At 41.5% G+C, this 22693-nt stretch overlaps 1 protein-coding gene across 1 annotated transcript; it reads right to left on the minus strand.

The window, feature by feature from the left end:
- Positions 1 to 2495: 2495 nt before the first annotated feature.
- On the minus strand, positions 2496 to 21067 carry LOC110216946 (uncharacterized). The gene is made up of 5 exons (XM_020999031.2): positions 20932 to 21067; positions 17553 to 18062; positions 12808 to 12934; positions 9459 to 9566; positions 2496 to 7455 (listed from the first exon to the last, which is right to left on the minus strand). The coding sequence occupies exons 2-5, from the start codon at positions 17946 to 17948 to the stop codon at positions 5996 to 5998; spliced, it is 2091 nt and encodes a 696-aa protein (XP_020854690.2). The 5' UTR covers positions 17949 to 18062; positions 20932 to 21067; the 3' UTR covers positions 2496 to 5995.
- Between the last annotated feature and the right edge of the window lie 1626 nt (positions 21068 to 22693).

Consider the following 22693-nt stretch of genomic DNA (forward strand, 5'->3'; position numbering starts at 1 on the left):
GACGTGCCCTTGGGCGAAGCCGCTGTTTTCCGAGTTCCCCCTTCCATTCTCCACCCCCTTTCCCCGTCCCGTAGAAATGGGAATGTTTAGGTTCGTAGTACAATTTTCTCCACGAAATTAGCCTACAGCTATATTTTAGCTATGGCTGAGCAGCGACGTTGCCTTCACCGCCTTCCCACCACGCCTTGTTTCCACCCTCTCATGTTCTTCCTCCTTCCAGGAGAACTTGCTTTAAGGGAACACTGGGCCACGCGCATGCGCAGGAACAGGGTGGGGGCGTGGCGACCTCCCTGGCCAGATCTGGACCATCCTGAGCTGCCTCCTCCGGCCTCGGCGCCCCCAAGCTCCCACCAAAGGGCGCCAACGCCCTTCGGTAACCTAACCCTGTAGCAAAGCCGACTGAAATATAACTCACTGTGTGCAGGACTCTGCGGAGTCGGGGGCGCGGGACGGATGGAAGGGCGGGGAGCAGGGTACAGTGGCTAGAAGTAAACTTACAGCCCTGCAGGGGCTTCCTTCACCTTTAAAAACTAGTCATACGTGGAAGGTTTAGAGCTGGAGGGGGAAGAGGAGGCGTGGGAAAAGGAACAAGTATTAAGCTTTTGCAGCGTGCCAGGCACTTTAGGAGGCCATCCAGTTCTGGGATTCTTAAGGTGGAATCTGAGAACTTGGCTTTTTTGAGGCATGAAGAAGCAACCTGTGCAAAGGAGCAGAGAGATGGAATGAACAATATGGACTAGATAGGTGAAAAGGGAAGAATTTGGAGCCAGTTTGGGAAAGGCTTTAAAGTTACGTTGGGGAGTTTGATCTTAGAGGTAGTGTAGAAACCAGAGGGTCTTCCTGACGCCAGGCCAGCACTCTGCCCTGTCCACAACGTACGAACCTTTCGTCAGATCACGGTTATCACCTTTTGGTTTGATGGTCACCCCTTTAAACATAATTCCAAAGTAGATACCCCGGGTAGTTGACTCTGCAGGTTCTGCCCGACTGGTCCAAGGGAGCATAGGGCTTTACCCTGGGATGTACAGTCCCATTCCATAATGCTTTTCTGTCTACATCTATGCATTCTAAACCTCCTCAGGGTTTTTGAACTGTGGCCGAGGAAACAAGCCATATGGGAAACAATACCGTTACTGTGCAGTAATAATGTCTAATGTTTCTAGACCACTTTTTCACCTTTATTTTTTGTTAGTTAATTGATTTCCCTCTTGCTCTGTAGTTTTCACTTCCAGAAACAAGTTTTAAGGAACCACTGCAGGTTGTGATAACAGGCATTTTTTTCTCTTGCAGATTCACAAGTGTTAAAGAGGTTGTTGGTTTGGGAGCTTTCCACTTCTGGGTTTGTGGAAGATGACATGTTCTTTTCATCTTATCCTTGCATGGACTTTTGTCAAGACATACAAGGATGTGAACATGGTACACCAGTCTCTAGGAAGGCAGTGCTGACGGGATATGGTAGCAATTTGAAGCCTTGGAGTTGTTTCACATTATTGGGTGATTTTATCTATCTTGCATGCCCTGTGTCAGACTCTGTGCTACTTTAGTTTGATACTGTGTCATTGATACCACCTTTTAAAATCAGTAATCCAATTTGATACCCTGGGTAGATGACTCTCCAAGCTATGTGTGGCATAAGGGAGTGTAGGGTCCTTAACTATAACATAGAAATCATATATTCCATGGTGTTGGGAAGCTGGGTATTGTCAATAGTCTTTGTACAATGACTGGAGACAACCATGTGGAAAACAACTAATTTGAAGTAATTGCCTTAGCCATTCTCATATATTAAAAGGGAGCAAGATATACTGGACCATACGCTTGTTTTTTTTTTTAGGTGAGATTTTTTTTTGCATCTATTGAGTTTTGCCTTAAGTTACTGGTTACTGGAGTGTTTTGCTGTTTCCTAAGCCAGATCTTATTCTAAAATGGACTTTACAGGGATAATAGTAGTTGAGGGTGTTTCACTTGCCCATATATACTTGTCAAACTTGGGGAAAATGAGGGAACCAATATAGATGATATAAAATCTGCAACAAGGTAACCTAACTAGGAGTTAAAATCTCTACGAGCCTTGTGTTACATAAATAACTATTAGGCATTATGAATTATAAAGTAGCAGTACTTTTGAGGGGAATGCAACATCTATTGGAGATTGTTGAGCTGTTCTGTTGGCGTCCCTGATTACAGCTGGTACATTTTAGGATCTTAATACACAGAATAACTGGCCCAGGAGCCTTAGATTATTTACAGAGCATATTTTAAACTGGCAATCCTTAAAAGGTATTAAAAGATCAAAAATTTATTTTAGAAAATAAAGGGTCATTGGCCTGGACTTAGGGGTATCCTGTAATAGAAATGGGGTATTTTGATAGCCATCCAACATTTGGCCTGATAGTTCATAAACTGTCTGTTGCTTGAATGTTAGTTAACCAAAATAAAAGCATTTATTATAAAAATGGAATGACTTTATACTTTGAAGGAATCCTTATTAAGGGTTGGGAATAAAACTTGTTCATTTATTGATAAAATATTTTATCTTACAAAGGTGCAAGTGCAGAGCCGACACATGAACCCCATTTTTTTTTTTGATCCTCTTGAATATACACTACTACTTCAGGTTAATTAAAAGGATACTTGATTACTTCTGGTTCAGTTTTACAGAGGCAGAGAGGAAAAAAAAACAAGTTCTTTAAATAACAAAAATGCCTTGTAGACACCCAGATTAACCCAAATTCAGACAGCTGGATAAATGTGTTTCTGGGACCCAAATATATTCTGGCATTAGGTTTGTTGCAATTCAGTCTTAATTATCGTGAGAAGCAAGATAAACTGGTAAAAAATAAATGGGGGTTGGGGGGGTGATGTGGAGCTTAAAATCTATAAGCCTTTGACACTAGCAGTCTTCAAACAGTTAACAGAGCTACCATGTAGAGAACGTTCCCCAGAAAGGTAGGATCAGGAGCAATGGGTGAAAGAGCAGCCACACCCGAGAATCTGTTGTATGACCTTCTGCTCCCTTTTGGGGCACTTACTACTGCTGCAGGAGGACTGAGGGCCATTTTGTATCCATGTGGGAGTGAGCCTGTACCATTCTACAAATGAAATACCTTACAGAAGTAAATGGACCTAGCAGCCATTGATAACTGTTACTTTCTGAGTTCTGATTCAAGTCAGACGTTAAGACAGAGTCCCAAAGTAAGTAGAGTCACAGACTGAACAACAAATACTTCACAAAAATGTGGGTGTACTAGTCTCTACATCCAGAGATATGTATGTTGATGCTTGGAGGTGGCAATGATTCCAAAAACAGTGAGCTAACATGACTCCCACATTTACTGCAGAGACAGGTGATGGACCTGATTTTAGGTGCAGAAAATACGGGTCACTAACCACAATGATGTACCTTAGATGAGGCCATGGGGGGGGCAGTTTGGATAGAGGGAGGAAGGTAGGACAAAAGCAACCTTTTGATTTAGTTGCAAATGGACAACTGCTATAACATACTCAACAAATGGGTTTCCAGCCTCCATTCAAATATCTCCAAAAGTGGAGAACCTCTTCCTAATTACACTTTAGGAAAACTTCATTAGGAAGCTTTTCCTGACATCAATTCTGATGCAAAATTTGACACTTTGCAACATTTACCCACTGCTTTGTTTTGCTTTCTAGGGTAAAATGAAATAATCTTAAGAAAGAGGTTTTAGTATACATTTTGTTTTGGCAACAAATGCCATGGATCAAAAGTGGTATGACTGCTAATCAAGGGGTATCATCATCATTTGGTGAAAGCCTCACTGTTCTGTTCTATTGAGTCCAGACCTATTTGATATCTGTCCATCCATACTCTCAGCCATCACAGTATGGCAGAAGCTAGGGTCTCAGCAGTGGTGATGAAACAATATATTCTCTCCTCACCTTCGCCCTCTCCCTACATCAAGAAAGCAAGAAAAATAAATCCCAATACAAACAGGTATAGTCAAGCACAACAAATTTCCACGCTGGAAATATAACAAGTCCCAATATGCAGAGTAACTGTTCTCCTTAAGCCATCAGAAATGATGAAGACAAAGGGTTTTGTCTGTGCTCTAACTTGGTCTGTTCATAGATATGTTATTTGTATCCAACTAGGCAGACAGACAAGCCCACAGCACCACATAAGCAGAAAAATAACACCTGTTTCCCTGAGGAAGAAAAATGGAATAACGAAGAAGAGGAGAAAGTAAAACCAGGATCAGCATCTGCTTAGCTTGTAACAGGAGTCATTGACAAAAATAGAAGACAGAGTATCTGAAAAGTACTAGTTATCCACAACATAAAGATCTTTAAGCTTAATTACCTATAAAGGTAAATTTAACTGACTTTGCTACTGTCTAAAGCAGTGGTGTCAAAGTGAAGCAGAACTGGATCGCTGTCTGTGAGCCACATATTCACTTAGAAAGCCACTTGTTCCCATTAGGGTATATTTTTATTTATCTTCTTAAAACTTTCTCAATTATATTTTAATTTGGTTCTAAGGCACTTGGGAATTTCGCAGGCCTGCTGGTCAGCCTGACACCTCTGGCTCAAACAATTCTGTCTACTTCCCTAGAGAACTATTCATGGACTATTGGTCACTGTAGTTCTGTGCATATCTCTTATCCCTCTACAAATCTATAAGCTCCATGAAAGTAGGGCCCATGTTTTATCTAGTCAATTCAACTATCATTATTAAGTGCCTGAGGTTATAAAGATGAAACAATGACACAGAATATCCAAAGTGCTCTATAAAATAAGGTAAATACATTTTAAAAAATAATAGTAAGAATAAAAAAATAAGGTAAGCTTCTTTACCATAAAGGCCAGTCTATCCCTTGTGACCCCTCCACACATAAACATATCCTGGGAGAGAAAAGAAGAAACATCATTCACCCTCAGAATGCTCCCAGTCTAATGCAGATGTGGAGCCCACCATTGGATAATCACACTATCAGTTATATCACGTATTAATATTAATATTTAAATGTTTATTGAGGACCTTTATTGTCAATTGTTGCCTAAGTATGGTGGGAAAGGGGTAGTCCCTGCCATCAAAGAACCTACACTCCATTTGGGGTAAAAAATATAATTAATTACATGGCAAATTATCAACATTTGTTGAGTCAGATGACAAGCATGGTAGTAGACAGTGCTAGACTTGGGGTCAGGAAATCCTGGTTCAAATCCTGCCTCTTGACACTGTGTGTTCTTGGGCAAGTCACTTAATCTTTCTGATCATCACAAAATTCTCTAAGATGTCTATTAAATTTCAGGTAAGTTGCAATCTATGGGTGTCACAGACAAAATCACAGATCTCTGATGTAGTGACACAAAAATAAAGCACACTCTTAAAAACACTGAAGACCAACCAGGTCTGAGAAAGGAAGTGGAGAATGTTTCTACCAGAATATAGGTTTGGGGCTCCATTTTACAGAACCTGAACAGAAGGGAATAAAAAGACGAAAAGTAAGTATTTGAGGGGAGGAAGGAAAGGAGATACCACCCCAAAATATGGGCAGCTCCCTGTCTGATACAGGAGATAGGCCACCTGGAGGGATCACCCACTCTAATAAAGTTTAATTAAATATTCTAAGTGTTTGGCCTAGAATAGTGGAGAAATGGAAAGAAACAGACATGTAGCCAAGAGACACAGGAAAGTAAATCAAACAAGTGGTTGATGTAGGCAGTAAAGGAGAGCAGTCTCAATAAAGGGACATTTGCCTTGCAGAGCTTAAACTGTGCTTGGTGAGATAAAACAGAAACAAAGAATGTATTTGAGATATTTACAAAGCAAACCATGAGTGATAAAGTTTTCTACTACTGTGACCAAACCATCCACATTCTTATACCTGATCTCTCAGTGAAACTAAAGCAAACATATTTAAGATTTTGGATGAAATAGGATTAGAGTTTTCATCAAAAAACAAGTTTTTTTCTTATACAATGGAAATCTTCTGTTCTCCATCATGAGCTCCACAATCTAAAAGACTGAGTGGACCAAAGGTGAGTGTTTCTCTCCAGAGTGAATTCTCTGATGATGGTTAAAAGTTGAACGCTGACTGAAGGCTTTCCCACATTCCTTACATTCATAGGGTTTCTCCCCAGTGTGGATTCTCTGATGCACAATTAGTTGTGAGCTGTCACTAAAAGCTTTTCCACAATCATGACATTCATAAGGCTTCTCCCCAGTGTGGGTTCTCTTATGTACCAAAAGACTTGAGCTATAACTGAAGACCTTCCCACATTCATTACATTCATAGGGTTTCTCCCCAGTATGAATTCTCTGATGTATAATAAGGTGTGAGTTCTGATTGAAGGATTTTCCACAATCATTGCATTTATAAGGTCTCTCTCCAGTATGAAGTCTCTGATGTCGAATAAGGCTCTTGCTCAGGCTAAATGCCTTGCCACACTCACTACATGCAAAAGGTTTCTCTCCAGTGTGAATTCTCTCATGATCAATAAGTTGAGAACCTTGACTGAAGGTCTTCCCACACTCACTGCATTTGTAAGGTTTTTCCCCAGTATGGAGGCTCTGATGTCTAATAAGGCATTTGCTCCTGCTAAAGGCCTTGCCACACTCATTACAATGATAAGGTTTCTCCCCAGTGTGAGTTCTCTGGTGATCAATAAGATTCCTATTAGAACAGAAGGCTTTCCCACATTCATTACACTTATAAGGTTTCTCCCCAGTGTGAAGCATCTGATGTCGAATAAGGCTTTTACTCCGACTAAAGGCTTCACCACACATGTTACACTCATAGGGTTTCTCACCAGTATGGATTCTCTGATGATCAATAAGTTGAGAGCTCTGAGTGAAGGCTTTCACACATTCATTACATTTATAAGGTTTTTCACCATTGTGGAGTCTCTGGTGATGAATAAGATGTGAGCTATGACGGTAAGCTTTTCCACACTCATTACATTCATAGGGTTTCTCACCTGTGTGGATTCTCAGATGTACAATAAGCTGAGAAGTCTGTCTAAAGCTTTTCCCACATTCATTACATTCATAAGGTTTCTCTCCAGTGTGAATTCTCTGATGTCCAATAAGGTGTGAGCTCCTATTGAAGTATTTGCCACATTCGTTACACTGATAAGACTTCTGTCCCCTTGGAATTTTCTCCTGTGTAACAGTGCTTGAGACAAGACTGAAACTTTTCCAAAAGTCTTTACATTTCTCTTCTCTCTCTTCAACAGGGACTTTCTTATTCTGCACTATCACTTCCATAAAATCACCATCACTTCTCCTAACTTCTTCCTCTGGGAGTGCTCCTTGTTGCTGCTCTAACATGCTTTCCCTCTCACAGCCTTCTCCAGCTTTAGATGCCTGGAAAAGATCCTTCTGGAGGCCTTCTGATAAACTACTATGTGATTGTGATTCACCAAAAATTTCTTGCTTTGAAGTGGATTCCTCATTCTCAGTAACATTATCACCTTCTGAAAAATAAAAAACGCAACTGTCACCATTTACATTCTGCCAATAGGAACAGAATCATATCATATAATATTAAAGTGCTCTAGGAACTCAAGAATTCCATAGGTCTGAAAAGAGAATTTATATCGATGACGTGGTCAGAGAATGAGATGACCCAGCAGAAACAATGCAAAATAGGGCTTAATTTGTTCACAAAGGGACAGTATTGCCAGCAACAGGTGTAGACAGTCAACAGTGGTGGGACAGAGGAAACTACAGGGATTAGATACAGAGCATGATGCAACGGAAAAGCATCAGAATCAAAAACTTTGTCCATAAACAAAATCAATGCAACTACATTAGAATAATGAGAAAAGATGATCAACACTAGGGTAGGAGGTGTGGGAATATTTCCATTAAATATCTTGCTCACATAATGATGGTGGTGATAATAATAACAGTAATAATAATAATCATAGCTAGCAAAGATATAGTGCCTACTATGTGCCAGGCACTATGTTAAGCATTTTACAAATATTATCTCATTTGACTCTCACATCTACCTCTCACCTGAGGGCTATATGGAATGAGCTGCCTTAAAAGGTAATGAAATTCCCTTCACTAGGGGTGTTCAAATAGAGACTATTTGGGAAATATGAAAGGGACTTGTAAATCAGAAAAGGGCCATAAGATTTAGAGGCAGAAGAGAACTTAGAAACCATATACTCCTCTACCTTCATTTTATAGATGGGCAGTCTGAGGCCTAGGGAGAATAGCTTGTCTAAGAAACGCAGCTGGAATCAAAATCAGGTCCTTTAACTCCAAGTTGGCTACTCATCCCACTAGACCAAACTGTCTCCCAGTTGACAGATTCTAAGATTTTATGGGCTATGACATTTCTCAATAATGTACTTTCAACATTTTAACAAATGAAGACAATAGCCATTACAGTAGAAAACAGAAAAAAATCATAACATTCTATATAGTGCAGCAAAAGGGGAAGAGACAGCATGGAAAGGATCTATCTGTAAAAAAATATTTACAACTTCCTTATTTGTAATAGTAAAAACTTGGAAGCAACTTAAATGTACTAAATGGGTAATGTCTGAATAAGTTATGAGGCATTAATATAACAGACTATTAAAGTGTCATAAAAATGATACATATGAAGCAGAAAAGGAAACATAGATCTATATTAAGGGATGCAAAGCAATAAAAGCAAAATCATTAGAGCAGTTCTAAATTCCTATATCTATCTCTACAGAAATATTTAGATATTAGATAATGCATAATTTAGATATTAGATAATGGTTAAAAGTCTTGACAAGACCACAGTCAGTATGTGTCCAAAGAGTATGTCTTGAACTCAGGTTCTCGTAACTCTGAGGCAGGCTCTCCATCCCTGGATAAGTATAAGACACTCAGCCTAACCCTGGGCACACCTGAGCCAAGGCTTCCTTTTCTAACTCCAAAGTCAGCTCTATCTACTAGGGAATGGTCTCATTATGTGTGTGTGTGTGTCACGTGAGCACACACACTGCACCAAAAATATCTGAATTTGAGATTGACTTTCAAAAAGACACCAGACTCAATTTTTGACTGTTAATTAATTCAAATCTACTTTGTCAAATGCAGAGGGTGGCATAAACAGTTTTATTCCTAATTTTACACACACACACACACATACTTATTTATCTGTCTTTGTTGTTGGTTAGGTTTATAAGAGGCAGACAAGCATTGTGGATGTGGACAGCTGTTTCTGAGTCAATAACATCTGGCTGCAAGTCTTACTTCTGACACCTACTGACTGTGTGGGAGTGGACAAACCACAATCTCTCAGTGCCACAGGCAACTCTCAAAGACTCTGAGCAAAGAAGGTATTACCTTGTATTAGTAGACAGTTTCCTAATTGGGAGTTCTTTATGCTAATGAAATCACATCTGATCCAGAAAAATAAAAAAATTCAATAACTAAGTAAATGTGAAGATATAAAGGAGTAAGAATAGGACAGTCCTCTCTCACTTACCTGTACAGGTGCTTCTGCCACCTTCCAAGTCCAGAGGTCCCTGACGATTTAGGCCCCATGGTTCTTCCTCTCTCCGGGAGATCCCTGTAGGTTTCGAAAATGGAAATCCTGCTTGTGCAGAAGAAAATGAGACTGAATAATAATTAGAAGAGTCATAGATATCCATTTAATCCCTACGTCTGGAAAGAACATCTAGGGAAGGCAGTTAAATGCCCAGAGAAATGAAGAGGGAAGTGTATGACCCTCAGACGGGGGACTTGGAAACCAAGAAGACTGAAGCAGAATCTAGTGATTTAGAACTAGATCCAAAATTGGCTTATTTTGGGGGGTGGAGCCAAGATGGCAGAGTAAAAACAGTGACTTGCTTGAGCTCTCCCCAAAATCCCTCCAAATACCTATAAAAAATGGCTCTAAAAAATTCTAAAGCAGCAGAACCCACAAAAAGACAAAGTGAAACAAACTTCCAGCCCAAGACAACCTAGACGGTTAATCAGAAAGGTCTATCGCGCCAGGCTGGGAGAGGAACTCAATTTGGTGTGGGCGCGCAGGCCACAGCAAACCTGGAGCAGGCCTCAGAGGACTGAATCACAGGCAGCTGTAGTGGTTTCCAGACTTCTCAACCCACGAACGTCAAAGACAATTCAGAAGGTCAGTGGGAAAAGTCTGTTTCTGCGGTGAGAGAGAAGCTCAGGGTCCCAGCCCCATTCCCAGAGCTCACCCCCAGGGCTGTAGCTGCCTCTTGAGCTTCCCACCCACAGACTGAGGGGGAATCGAATGGCTGATCAGAGGGGGATTGCAGGGATCTCTCTGCTGGTGCAGGATTCTCTTGCTTTGCCCATTGCTTGCATCTGGGTCACAGTTCGGGTGGTGATCCCGGGGCGAGGAGGAGCACTGGCGTGGTGAAGCTTGTAGTGGCTGTGAAGAGCAAATCCTCCTCACAGTTCCAAGACAAAAAAGAGTGCTTGTGGTCACTCAGAGAGCAAAGCACAGGACAGGAAAGGAGTAAACACTTTGCACCTTGGAATGACTGAAAATTTAAAGGTCCCTAGAATTATCTCTGAAAAGAGCTGCACAAAACCCCTGAAGTTTGGGACAGTACATTCTCCACACTGGAAACAGACCCCTACATTAACAAAGAGTTTAAAACTCAGGTAACTGGCTGGAATCATAAGCAAGCAGCTCAAAAAGAATCAGACTATACTATCTTACTTTGGTGACAAAGATCAAAACATACAACTAGAAGAAGACAATGAAGCCAAAGCTCCTACATCCAAAGCCTCCAAGAAAAATATGAATTGGTCCCAGGCCATGGAAGAGCTCAAAAAGAATTTTGAGAAGCAAGTAAGAGAAGCAGAGGAACAACTGAGAGTGATGCTAAAAGGAGACCCCAAAAAATACTGAAGAAAATAACACCTTAAAAAATAGCCTAACCCAAATGGCAAAAGAAGTCCAAAAACCCAATGAGGAGAAGAATGCCCTAAAAAGCAAAACTGGCCAAATGGAAAAGGAAGTCTAAAAGCTTACTGAAGAAAATACTTCCTTAAAAATTAGAATGGAGCAATTGGAAGCTAGTGACTATATGAGAAATCAAGGCACTGTAAAACTAATCCAAAAGAATGAAAAAACAGAAGAGAATGTGAAATATCTCATTGGAAAAACAACTGACCTGGAAAATAGATCCAGGGGAGAGAACTTAAAAATTATTGGACTATCTGAAAGCCATGATCAAAAAAATAGCCTAGACATCATCTTTCAAGAAATTATCAAGGAAAACTGCCCTGATATTTTAGAACCAGAGGGCAAAATAGAAATTGAAAGAATCCACAGATCTCCTCCTGAAAGAGATCCCTAAAGGAAAACGCCTAGGAATTGCAGCCAAATTCCATAATTCCCAGGTCAAGGAGAAAATATTACAAGCAGCCAGAAAGAAATAATTCAAGTATGGTGGAAATACAATCAGGATAACACAAGATTTAGCAGCTTCTACATTAAAGGACCGCAGGGCACGGAATATAATATTCTGGAGGGCAAAGGAGACAGGATTACAACCAAGAATCACCTACCCAACAAAACTGAGTATAATCCTTCAGGGTAAAAACTGGTCATTCAATGAAATAAGGGACTTTCAAGCATTCCTAAGGAAAAGACCAGAGCTGAATATAAAATTTGACTTTCAAATATAAGACTCAAATGAAACATTAAGAGGTAAACAGGAAAGAGAAATCATAAGAGACTTATTAAGGTTGAACTGTTTACATTCCTGCATGGAAAGATGATATTTGTAATTCATGAGTCCTTTGTCAGTATTACGGTAGTGGGAGGGAAAAAAATTATATGTATGTATGTATGTACAGATAGATAGATAGATAGAGGGCTCAGGCTGAGTTGAAGATGAAGGGGTGATATCTGGAAAATAAAATTGAGGGGTGAGAGAGGATTATACTGGGAGAAGGAAAGAAGAAGAAGTAGAATGGGGTAAATTATCTCACATGAAACAGACAAGAAAAGGCTTTTACAGTGGAAGAGAAATGGGGGAAGTTAAGAAGGAATGAGTGAATCCTATTCTCATAGGATTTGGCTTAAGGAGGGAATAATATACACTATGGGGTATGGAAATCTATCTTACCCTACAGGAAAATAAGGGGGGAAGGGGACAAGAGAGTAGGGGGTTGATAGAGGGGAGGGCAGATTGGGGGATGCGATAATCAGAAGCAAATACTTCTGAGGAGGGACAGGGTCAAAAGAGAGAATAGAATAAATGGGGGGTAGGATAGGATGAAGGGAAATATACTCAGTTTTCCACAACATGACTACTATGGAAGTGTTTTGCATGACTACACATCTATAACCTGTATTAAGATGCTTGCCTTTTCAATGAAGGTGAGTAAGGAGGGAGGAAGGGAGAAAATTTGTAACCCAAAGTTTTAAAAGCATCTTAAAAATTAAAAAAAAGGAAAAAATTGGCTTATTTTATTCTCTCCTTCCTAATTAGGTAGGAAGAAATCAATAGCAAACTATTCTAGGGGCAAATATTTAGCTTAGAAAAGCTGAGAAAGGGTACCCTAAAGAGGTCTTTAGGAAGGGATGAGGATAGAGAATGTCAAACCACTGATGTATAAATTAAAGCTTCCAAAGGATCAATAAATTTTTACATACAGAAAGCTTTAAAAAATAATTTCCTATTATTACTTCCCTATAGACCTGAAAAGCCTTGGAAATAGAGGTTTAGAACTTTCTGATTCCTATTAACCCTTAGCAGAATTGACAGAAACTCTTTATTTAGCAACAGGCATGAAGCAAGAGAAAGCCCCAAAATAAAGATTTTGAGGTAAGCCAATAGAATCATTACCTAGTGATACTACATCCCGATAATTCTCCAGCATCAAATCTCGAAAGAAGGCCCTCTGAGCAGGTGCTGAAGTCTTCCATTCCTTCTTGGCGAAGTCTACTGATATATCCTCAAATGTCACCAATTCCTGAAACAACAAGCTCTTGATGTTCTAAGTATGATTTCAGGGCTCAACTCTTTACTAATGGTGGGGAGGATGTGTGTACATCTCCTGGTGGACATTCTAAGTGGGTGTGGAAGAGATAACACACAGCAGAAGAGCAGAGTCATGTAGAGCTATTTAGCAAGAGGGGTCCAGGCATTCAGAGAAGTCACCTGGACTCCTGACAGATACCTGAATGGGCCATTTGTGGGCAGGCCAAGTCAAAGTGCCTTGATGACTCCAAACCATAATCAACTGCTCTGAGGCCAGCCATCAAACCATGTCTGAAGTGATCAAATTTCATTATTACATATATATGTGGGTGCTTATCTATATGATCTCTTCTCTACCACATATTTACTGGATAATCAAATACAAAAAAAACTAAACACTTTGTTCTAGCTTCTTACCCTATTTTCTGGATCTAGTTGCTCCCTGGAGCCTTGCTCCAATCACATTACTGTATGTTTGGTGGTGTAGAGGAAAGAGCACCAGGCCTGGGGTCAGAAAGACCTGAGTTCAAATACTGCCTCAGACACTTACTAGCTGAGTAACTCTGGGCAAGTCACTTAACCCTGTTTGCCTCTGTTCCTCATCTTTAAAATGAGCTAGAGAATGAAAAGCAAACCACGCAAGTTTCTCGGCCAAGAAAACCCCAAATGGGGTCACAAAGAGTCAGAATGACTGAAAACAACTGAACAACAAAAAGAAACATGTTTGGCAAAACTTGCTGCAAATAACAAATGTGAGTGCTTCTTCCTGAGAAAGATGGAAGGAAGGAAGGGACATTTCCGTGCTTCTAAACTAAACCAACTCTCTTTGAACTTGGAAACATTAAAAGAATTTTGTTTTAACGTTTTAAGAAATCTTTGCATTGGTGAGTTAAGAATATACCACATATTGGTTTTCTAGAATGGAAAAATATCTTGTGTGGGAGTCAGAACCTCTGGTTTCCGGCAATGATGTGGCCCAGTGAGCACTGGTCTTTAGAGTCAGGAGGACCTACTTCCACATTTCCCCTCTGACATTCACTTAATCTCTTTGAACCTCAGCTGCTTGGTCTGCACAACAGCGACAACTCCTTAGGAGCTCTCTCCACAGAATTACTCACGTCACATCAAATCTAAGAACTCAAAGGGACCTCAGCAGAAATCAAGTTCAACACATACATGAAGGAATCCCAACTAGAACACACCCCACAAGGGGTGTCACCCAGCCTCTGCCCACGTTCCACATCTGGACAGTGAACTGTTGGATTTCTCCTAACACCAAACTTCCCCCCATGGTCCCTGGTTCTGACCTCTGGGGCTAGACAGAAAAGGTCTGATGGCTTCTCCATGATCTTTCCAAATACCTGAAGATGGCTGTAGTGTCCAAAGACGACAGATCTGGGGATGGAAGAGACACCACCCAATGATAACAACAATGGCTAACACTCAAACAGCACTTACCATGTGCCAGATACTGTACTGAGCACTCTACAATTACCATCTCATTTGATCCTCATGACAACCCTGGCAGGTAGGTGCTATGATTATCCCCATTTTACAGACCAGGAAACTGAGGCAAACAGAAGTGAAGTGACTTGCCCAGGTCACACAGCTAGGAAGTGTCTAAGGTCAGAGTCACACTCAGGTGTTCTGACTCCAGGCCTGGTGCTCTATCCACTGCTCTTCCTAGCTGCCCCTAAGTTTACAGATGAAGAAACCAAGGCTGAAATGTTAAGTGACCTGCTCATGGTCACGCAGCTGGTGTCAGAGGCAGGATTTTAAACCAGGTCCTCCTGGCTCTAAGCCCAGCACGCCATGAAATCTTGAGTCTTCTCTTCCCCAGGCGAATCATCTCCATTGCCTCCAACTGACTCTCCTAGGACATGGGCTAGCCCTGGACCAATTCACCCTCCCGGGGAGGCCCTCACTACTAGCGGCCCTCTGCTCTTCTGGCTCACTGCCCTTCTCTGGAAACTCCCCAGAATATCAACAGCCTTCTTAAAATGTGGCATCCAGACCTGAACCCAAGAAGGGAGAAGTCAGCTGGTAGAGGCCAGAATCCAGTGCACTGCCAGCTCTCTTTTCCTGGAGGCTAGGCCCCATTCAACCAAGCCCAGAATTCTGGCTGCCACAGCATCAAGTCCACTCAAATCCACAGACCTTTTTCAGAACAACTTCTAACTATGTCTCCTCAACCCAGTATTCGTGAAATTTAACATGCATTCACACGCAAGACTTTACAATATCCCCACTGAATTACCATTAGATTCAGCCCAGTGTTCTAGCCTGTCACGATCTTTCTGCATCCTAACTCTGTCATCTATCTTTCTTAGCTTTTGCATCATCAGCAAGCTTGATAAGCCTCCTATGGCTGCATCCAAGTCATTAATTAAAATGTCAAAGAGCACAGGCTCATTTGATGGGGTATTTCAGTGGAGACCTCCTGCCATGATGACAATTAACTATAACCAACTAGTCTGAGGCCAGCCATCCAACCAGCTCTGAAATGATCAAACTGCATCATCATCTACTACTGCTAGGTGCTGTGTTTAGCTGGAATAATGAACCCCTTGAAGTGACGGCATTATTCAAATTCACACTGTATACTTCCATTGGGCTGAAACCAAATACCATATTTTACATAATCATACATCACAGTGCAAATGAGAATCCATGTGAACACTTCAGGGGATTCATTATTCATACTAACTGGCCTCTCCACAAGAACAGGGTGAGATAGTTATCAAAAGCCTGAATACAATCCTGCTCAGACATGCACAGCATATCCTCATCTACTAGTTTTGTAATCTGGTCAAAAAAGGAAATGAGATGAGTCTAGCATGGCCAGTTCTGGATAAAGTCACGCCAGCTAGCTCTCTGAAATGACCATCCCTCTTTATAGATGTCTGCCAATGATCAGGACTTAATGATTCATTCTAGAATTTTCCCAGGAGTCAAAGTCAAGCTCAGTGACCTATACTATCAAGTCTGTTTTCTTCCCTTTTGAAAGATGAGGACACTTTCCCTTCTCCAACCTTGTGGTGTGTCTCCCTTTGTCCACAATCTTTCAAATATTACTGACAGTGGCTCAGCAATCACATCTGCCAGTGCTTTCAGCGTCCAAGGACATAGTTCAGCTCAATTTCAGCAAGGTTAGAATTCATCAAGGGCAACTGGGTGTTTTCTCACTGTCTCCTTACTTATCTTGGGCATCAACTCTTTGTCAACCATTTTTGTTTTGTCATGTCTAATGCAAAGGTCATTCTCCTACACAGAGAAAACAAGAGGAATAAGAAAGATGGGGCAATGTGTCCCCCTACTGTCAGCCCACCCCAAACATATGTCCTGTCCCTTCTTTGATCCTTTCCCCCCCATATAAACTAATGAGCTAATGTTCATAGTACTTTCCAAACCTTACAGTGCTATATAAAGGCCAGATGTTATCATCAGTCCCACTTTTAGCCACTAATGAGTCTTGCCACCTAATTCCCAGTTACTTCTACAAAACAGAGGTAATATACTACTCCTGTCCACTTCACAGTGTCTGGGTGAGAACAAAATAATTGCAAATAGGTACCATTTTGACACTACTTCAAGCCTTACCAGTCACTATCCTCATGAGTCATAATCTTTCTGAGCTTTATAGCACAAAAGGCTTGGAACAGATAATTCTTAAAATTCCTCCTAGCCCTATGATGTCCTATGACATAGGGACAACAAGATTATTGCCATTTTACAGATTTTTAAAAAATGGAGACTCAGAGACATTAAGAGACTTATTAAAGATTACACAGCTAGGAACTGTTAATAGCACAGACAAGAACCCAAATGTTTTTAATTAATATCACAATTCTTTTCAAAACACCACACTGTCTTCAGTGAAAATAAATTCCTATCCAAATGTACGGTGGTAGTACTATCACTTGTTATAAAAGCACAGACATCCATTTCCAGACAGACTGTGAAATCTCCTACTTTGGAAATTACGATATCTAAGCTAAATTGGCTATATGATGCTTCTGTAGCTATGAGTCTGGGAATGTCAGCTACTACAAGAACCATTTCCTATGCATAATAACTACTGCTTATATTATGAAGAGTTTTAGGCACTTACCACTTTGATCTTACAAAGCGGATAACAAAAGTATTACTCTCCTCATTTTAAAAATAGCTAATGTGGAAATGTGTTTTGCATGACTTCATATGTAGAATGGGTATCATATTTCTTGCCTTCTAAATGGGGGAGGGAGGATGGAGGGAGGGAGAAAATTTGGAACTGAAAATAAAGTTTTAAAAAACTTAACAATTAAATGTTTATAAATGTCATTAAGAAATGTTTAACAAAATAAATAAAAATGCAATATAACATAAATAGAGAGATGAATGAGAACAAAATGAGGTGTAGCTTCCTCAAGGATACACAGCTAAGTGACACAGCTGGGACCCAAATATAGGTTTTATGACTAAGACATGCAGCTGCTCTAGAAAACCTGAAGGCAAAATGTCTTCAAGCCATGGTTACTGAGGGCTCCTGTTTTTAAGGTAGTTTCACCTGCTAAGAAAGCAGTTCTGGACTACACCCTAACTCTGCCATGAATGGTTCTACTTCTCACCTTCCGTCCCAGTCCATTAAGGTGTCTCTGGAAGTCCTCCACCATGGCCACTGCCTCCTCTCCACTTTCTGGACGATGCAGCTGCACCCAGGCGCGCATCTCCCCAGGCAGGATGGTGATGAACTGCTCCAGCACCAGCAGCTCCAGGATCTGCATCTTTGTGTTCATGTCTGGCCTCAACCAGCGTCCACAAAGGTCACGCAGTTGGCTCAGGGCCTCCTGGGGCCCAGAGGTGTCATGGTAACACAGCTGCCGAAAGTGTTGCCGAAAGACTTCACAGCTGATCTGGCTGTCCTGCTGCAGGCTTGATCCTGGTCCCCGGGATTTGTCCCTCTTCTTCTGGACGCCCAAGAGTTGAGGAGCCAGACACATGGCTTTCCTCACCTCTGCAGTCATCACAGCCTCTCACCAGAACTTGGCTGCTGCTGAAACTCAATCAGCCAAAGTCCCTGATTCTACCTCTAGTCTCAGAACTTTGTCTTGAATATCTCAGGCCCAGGGTGACTTTACCTACAGATATGTCAGAAATCACAGTAAACATTGAGAAATAACCAAGAGACAGAAAGTTCAGGTCCAGGCTAACAAAGTATCTTCACTGGAAGGAAAAATAATATTATTTGGGCATCCTTGAGGTGCTGTCCCCTGGAGTTAGAATGTGAGCTCCTTCAGAGTAAGGACTGTCTCAAGTTTCTATTTGTATTCCTAGTGCTTAGCACAGAATAAGAGTTAACTAAATACTTTTTCATTCCATTCCCAGGCCACCATAAGGCAAGTCCACCACTACTCTTCAAACTGAAGCTCAAGACAGAAGGGAGGGTAGATTAGAGGAAGGGGTATACAGAATGCATGCCATCTTGGGGTGGGGGGAGAGATGGGGAGAAAATTTGGAACTCAAAATCTTGTGGAAGTGAATGTTGAAAACTTAAAATAAGCAAATTAAAAAAATATTAAAACAAATTGGCCCTCAAATGCTACTTCTTCCCTCAGGATTTCCCAGGTTCACTGCAGTAGAAAATTATCTCTACCACTTCTACATTCTCATTATACCTTATAGTTTCCTATAGTTATTATATTCTGTCATTTTACATTTATTTGTGTACAAAACATAAGTCCCCCATAAAATTTAAGTTCTTTCTTTTTGTTTTTTTGGTGAGACAACGGGGGAGGGGGTTAAGTGACTTGCCCAGGGTCACACAGCTAGTAAGTGTCAAGTGTCTGAGGCCAGATTTGAACTCAGGTCCTCCTGATTCTAAGGCTGGAGCTCTATCCACTGCACCACCTTGCTGCCTTAAGTATTGTTTTTGTTTTTTGTTTCTGTTTTTAAAATTTAAGTTCTTGGAAGCAGAGACCTGTCATCTCCTCTTCCTCTTCTTATTCATCAAATCCTACAAGTTACTTGCCTGTTGTAGGTACTCACCAAATATCTACTGAATTGAGTTCCCTTAGGCCATCTGAAATAGTTGGGGAATCCAGGTTCAGGGAACCCCAAAATACCCAGTACTAAAAATTCAAAACCTTTCTCTCAATTGATCTTCCTTGTCAGTTTGATCTTACTAGAAAATGTAATTTATCTGATGCATTTGTTGAGGTGTAAGGGTCTTCAGAGCCCTGAAATGCAAGGGTAAAGGGTTTGGGTCTGCCTTGAAAGAATTCAACCACTCAAGCCTTCTTTTAGTCCAAGTAGTCAGTTTTTTAAAATACAGGTTGAAGTGGGAGAGATTCCTAGTGAGTCTTCAAATTTGATAGGGACAAGACTGATGTTTTTACAGGGAAAAATATTGTGGGAAGATTTGGATGGGAATAAGAAGTGTCAAGTAAACTAATTAAGTACTCAAGGTAGGTTGGGGTGGCCAGATGCCTTGGGTGGAGGCACCAGTGACTGAAATGTATGGGAAATTTCAGGAACGGGGTCAAAGGTAACAGAATAAAGGGTTGGACTGGGGTCAGGAGCCACAAAGAAAGGACAGTTGAAAGGATTATACTGGGACGAGCCTGATGCCTCAGACAAACTGCCAACGATCTGGGTTCAGGGACTGGGTTCTTGAAATTCGTGGGAAAATCCAAGTGGGGAAAGTGTCCAGATCCCATACTCTGTCACATTAGTCTTTTTTTTCCCCTTGTTTTTAATTATTTAAAAACTGCTTTAGCTTGCACACTGCCACAGAGGCTTAAAGCTTGGTGATCTCAGAAACACATCTTTCTGGCTCTACAGCCCAAGAAATCTATTACCTGGTGCCCTCTAGTACAAACTTTAGAAAATGCTTCAAGTCTCTCCCCACTCCAATCCATCCTCCACTCAGCTCTCAAATTAATCTTCCCAAAGTGTAAGGAGATACCAGTAATTGAAACAGAGAAGTCAAGAAAAGGAGGGGCTGATTTTAAAAGGATGATGACCTGACATGTCACCCTCGTGCTCAGAAAACTCCAGTGGCTAAAATCCTGTTTGGCATTCAAAGTCCTTCACAACCTGGCCTCCTCCTACCCTTTCAGTCTTCTTCTACCCCACTCCCTTCCAAGTATTCTGCCTATAGTAACACTGGTCTCCCTGCTGTTCCAAGTCAACTCCAGACTCCTGGCATTTTCTTTTCAAAATAAACTATTTATTTTTAACATTCATTTCGGGGAAAATTTGAGCTCTGAATTCTCTCCCTCTCTCCTGCCCCTCCTTCACCCACTGAGAAACTCCAGGCTTTTCAGTGGCTGCTCCCCTAGTCTAGACTATCCTTCCTGCTCATCTCTTAAATCCCAGACAAAATCCCATCCTAATCTCCTTTAATGTTGGTGTCTTCCCTCTACCGATTATCTCCAATTCATCCCGTATATAACGCTCGTCTGTACCGTTGTCTGCATTTTGTCTCTTTCGTTAGACTGTGAGCTCCTTGAATGCAGTTTTTTGCCTTTCTTTGATTGACTTCCGTAAAGCTACTTTGGCCAGGTAATAATTATAACAGCTGACGTCTACGTAAAATCGACTTCAAGGTTTACAAAACACACAACACAGATTCCCTCTGATCCCACAAAGGACTGGAGGCAGCGTGAAGGACAACGTCGGTTTCTGTGGTCCCTGGGGGTGAACACGTGAGAACGCGGGAAGTCAGTCCCTCCGCACCCACCCCAAGCCCGCCTCCACCTAAGGTCCCGGAGGAGGGAGAGGGGGCGGGGGTGGGGCTAGAGCTAGAGCGTGGCTCTCCCAGCAGCCCCTGCGGGGGCTCCTCCCCCGCCCTCCTTCAGTTCCTCCCCACCCCACTCCAATGGGGGGGCGGTAGGAGGAGGGAGTGATTCGACCCGCCCCCTGAAGGCCAGGATGGAAGCCGCACAGCCTGACGACGCCCCCTCACTGCAGCCTGCCCCCTTCCCTGGGACCCGGGCCCACACTTACAGGGAACAGCGACTGAGCGACCTCCACGGTCCCGACGGGGAGGGAGAGGAAAGGGCAGGGCAGAAGACAGTAGACCTCCGCCATTCAGGAGAGGATAAAAAGAACAATGGCTGACCGGAAGTGGGTGCCGGTCATCCCTGGCTCTACAGCAACTTCCGGCTGCGCTCTAGGAGCCCGGGAGGTGTCGGCGTCTCGTTTGCTTTTTGGAAGGCAAACAGGACGGAAGGAAGGAAGGAAGGAAGGAAGGAAGGAAGGAAGGAAGGAAGGAAGGAAGGAAGGAAGGAAGGAAGGAAGGAAGGAAGGAAGGAAGGAAGGAAGGAAGGAAGGAAGGAAGGAAGGAAGGAAGGAAGGAAAGAGGGAAGGAGGGAAGGAAGGGGAAGGGAAGGGGGCAGTCTAATGGGGAAGAAGCCTAGGGATGGCCGCCTGGTCAGAGGACCGGGGTTTGGACCTACCTGCCCCTTTGTAAATTACGGCGCTCTCCCCTGAGCTTCAGTTTCCTCGTCTTTGACATACGAGGAGGTAGGACCAGATGCTAAACTAAACCCTTTAAAGCCAAGTTATAAGGACAATTTCCACCAAAAATGAGAGAATACTCTGTTTTCTCACAAATAGCCCAAACCTGACTTTGCCCACCCATAACAAGACAAATGCTTGCATGTCTCTAATTTAAGAATGGCTCCCTTTTTCTTGCTCCCATTCAGACCCTGCTCCTCCTCTTTTGCTGTTGTCGATAATGTCATAAACACAGGCTCAAGACTAAGGCTTTTAGCTCATCTACTTTATGAACTGGCTAGGTTTTTAATGCCTTTTTAAGTTTAATTTTTTTCCTGTTATCAAAAAGCCATTTTCTGTTCCCATTCCCTTTCTCTTTGATTCAACAAACATTTCAATTTCATTGAATTTCATTTGAATTTCAAACAATTAAAGTATAAAGTCACTACTTTAAAAAAGGCACTGTGCTAAAGAAGGGATAAAATGTTTATTCTTTGAGAATCCCTAGTTCTGTCAGTGTGGATACTCCCTAAAACTCAAACTACAAGCCCTTTGCAACTTAGTACATGGTCTTTGAGAGTTGTACATGATCATTGATCTGAGGGGAATTTTTTGGGATGAGTTTCTCTGAACTTACGTAGACTAGTAGTGCTTGGACAAGAAACCTAGAGGTCATCACGGGACCCATGTTTAAAGTCCTTCCAATTTGATAGGACCACACAAAGCTTTTAATTGTGTTGGCAGAGACTTCAAGAAGCTAGTCCTAAGGCCATAAAAGAATTTTGAGTGCCTTGTTGGGTCAGATATTCATTGCTCTTTTAAAGTTCAAGTGAATTATCTTATAAATCCATCTGGTCTGCGGGGGTGGGGGTGGGGGGGGTGTCCAGTACTTCAATATGGATTGCTTGATTTTTCTGAGATGGAGGTAATAGTTCTATTGCTTGTTTTTACTAATTTGATATTTTGTATTTTAGCAGCTAAGCATCCATTTCTTTTAAATTTTCAGTTTGGCTGTCATGTAATTGTGTATAGTAATTTCTGATAATTATTTTCTCCCCTATTCTGAATTCACCTTGTTAATTTTTTATTTTGGCAACTTAATATTCCTCTTTTAAAAAAATCACAAGCTAATGTTTTATCTATTATTTTAAAGGAAAAAAACAGCTGTTTTATCAATTAAACTTTCACCTTTCCATTTTATCTGTCACCTCCAGTTTTCAAGAGTTCTTTTGGGCACATGTTGAGGTTAACTTGTTGATTTTTTAGTTTC

This window comes from Phascolarctos cinereus, unplaced genomic scaffold, assembly GCF_003287225.1.
Source record: "Phascolarctos cinereus isolate Bilbo 61053 unplaced genomic scaffold, phaCin_HiC Scaffold_4;HRSCAF=312, whole genome shotgun sequence".
Taxonomy (NCBI): Eukaryota; Metazoa; Chordata; class Mammalia; order Diprotodontia; family Phascolarctidae; genus Phascolarctos; species Phascolarctos cinereus.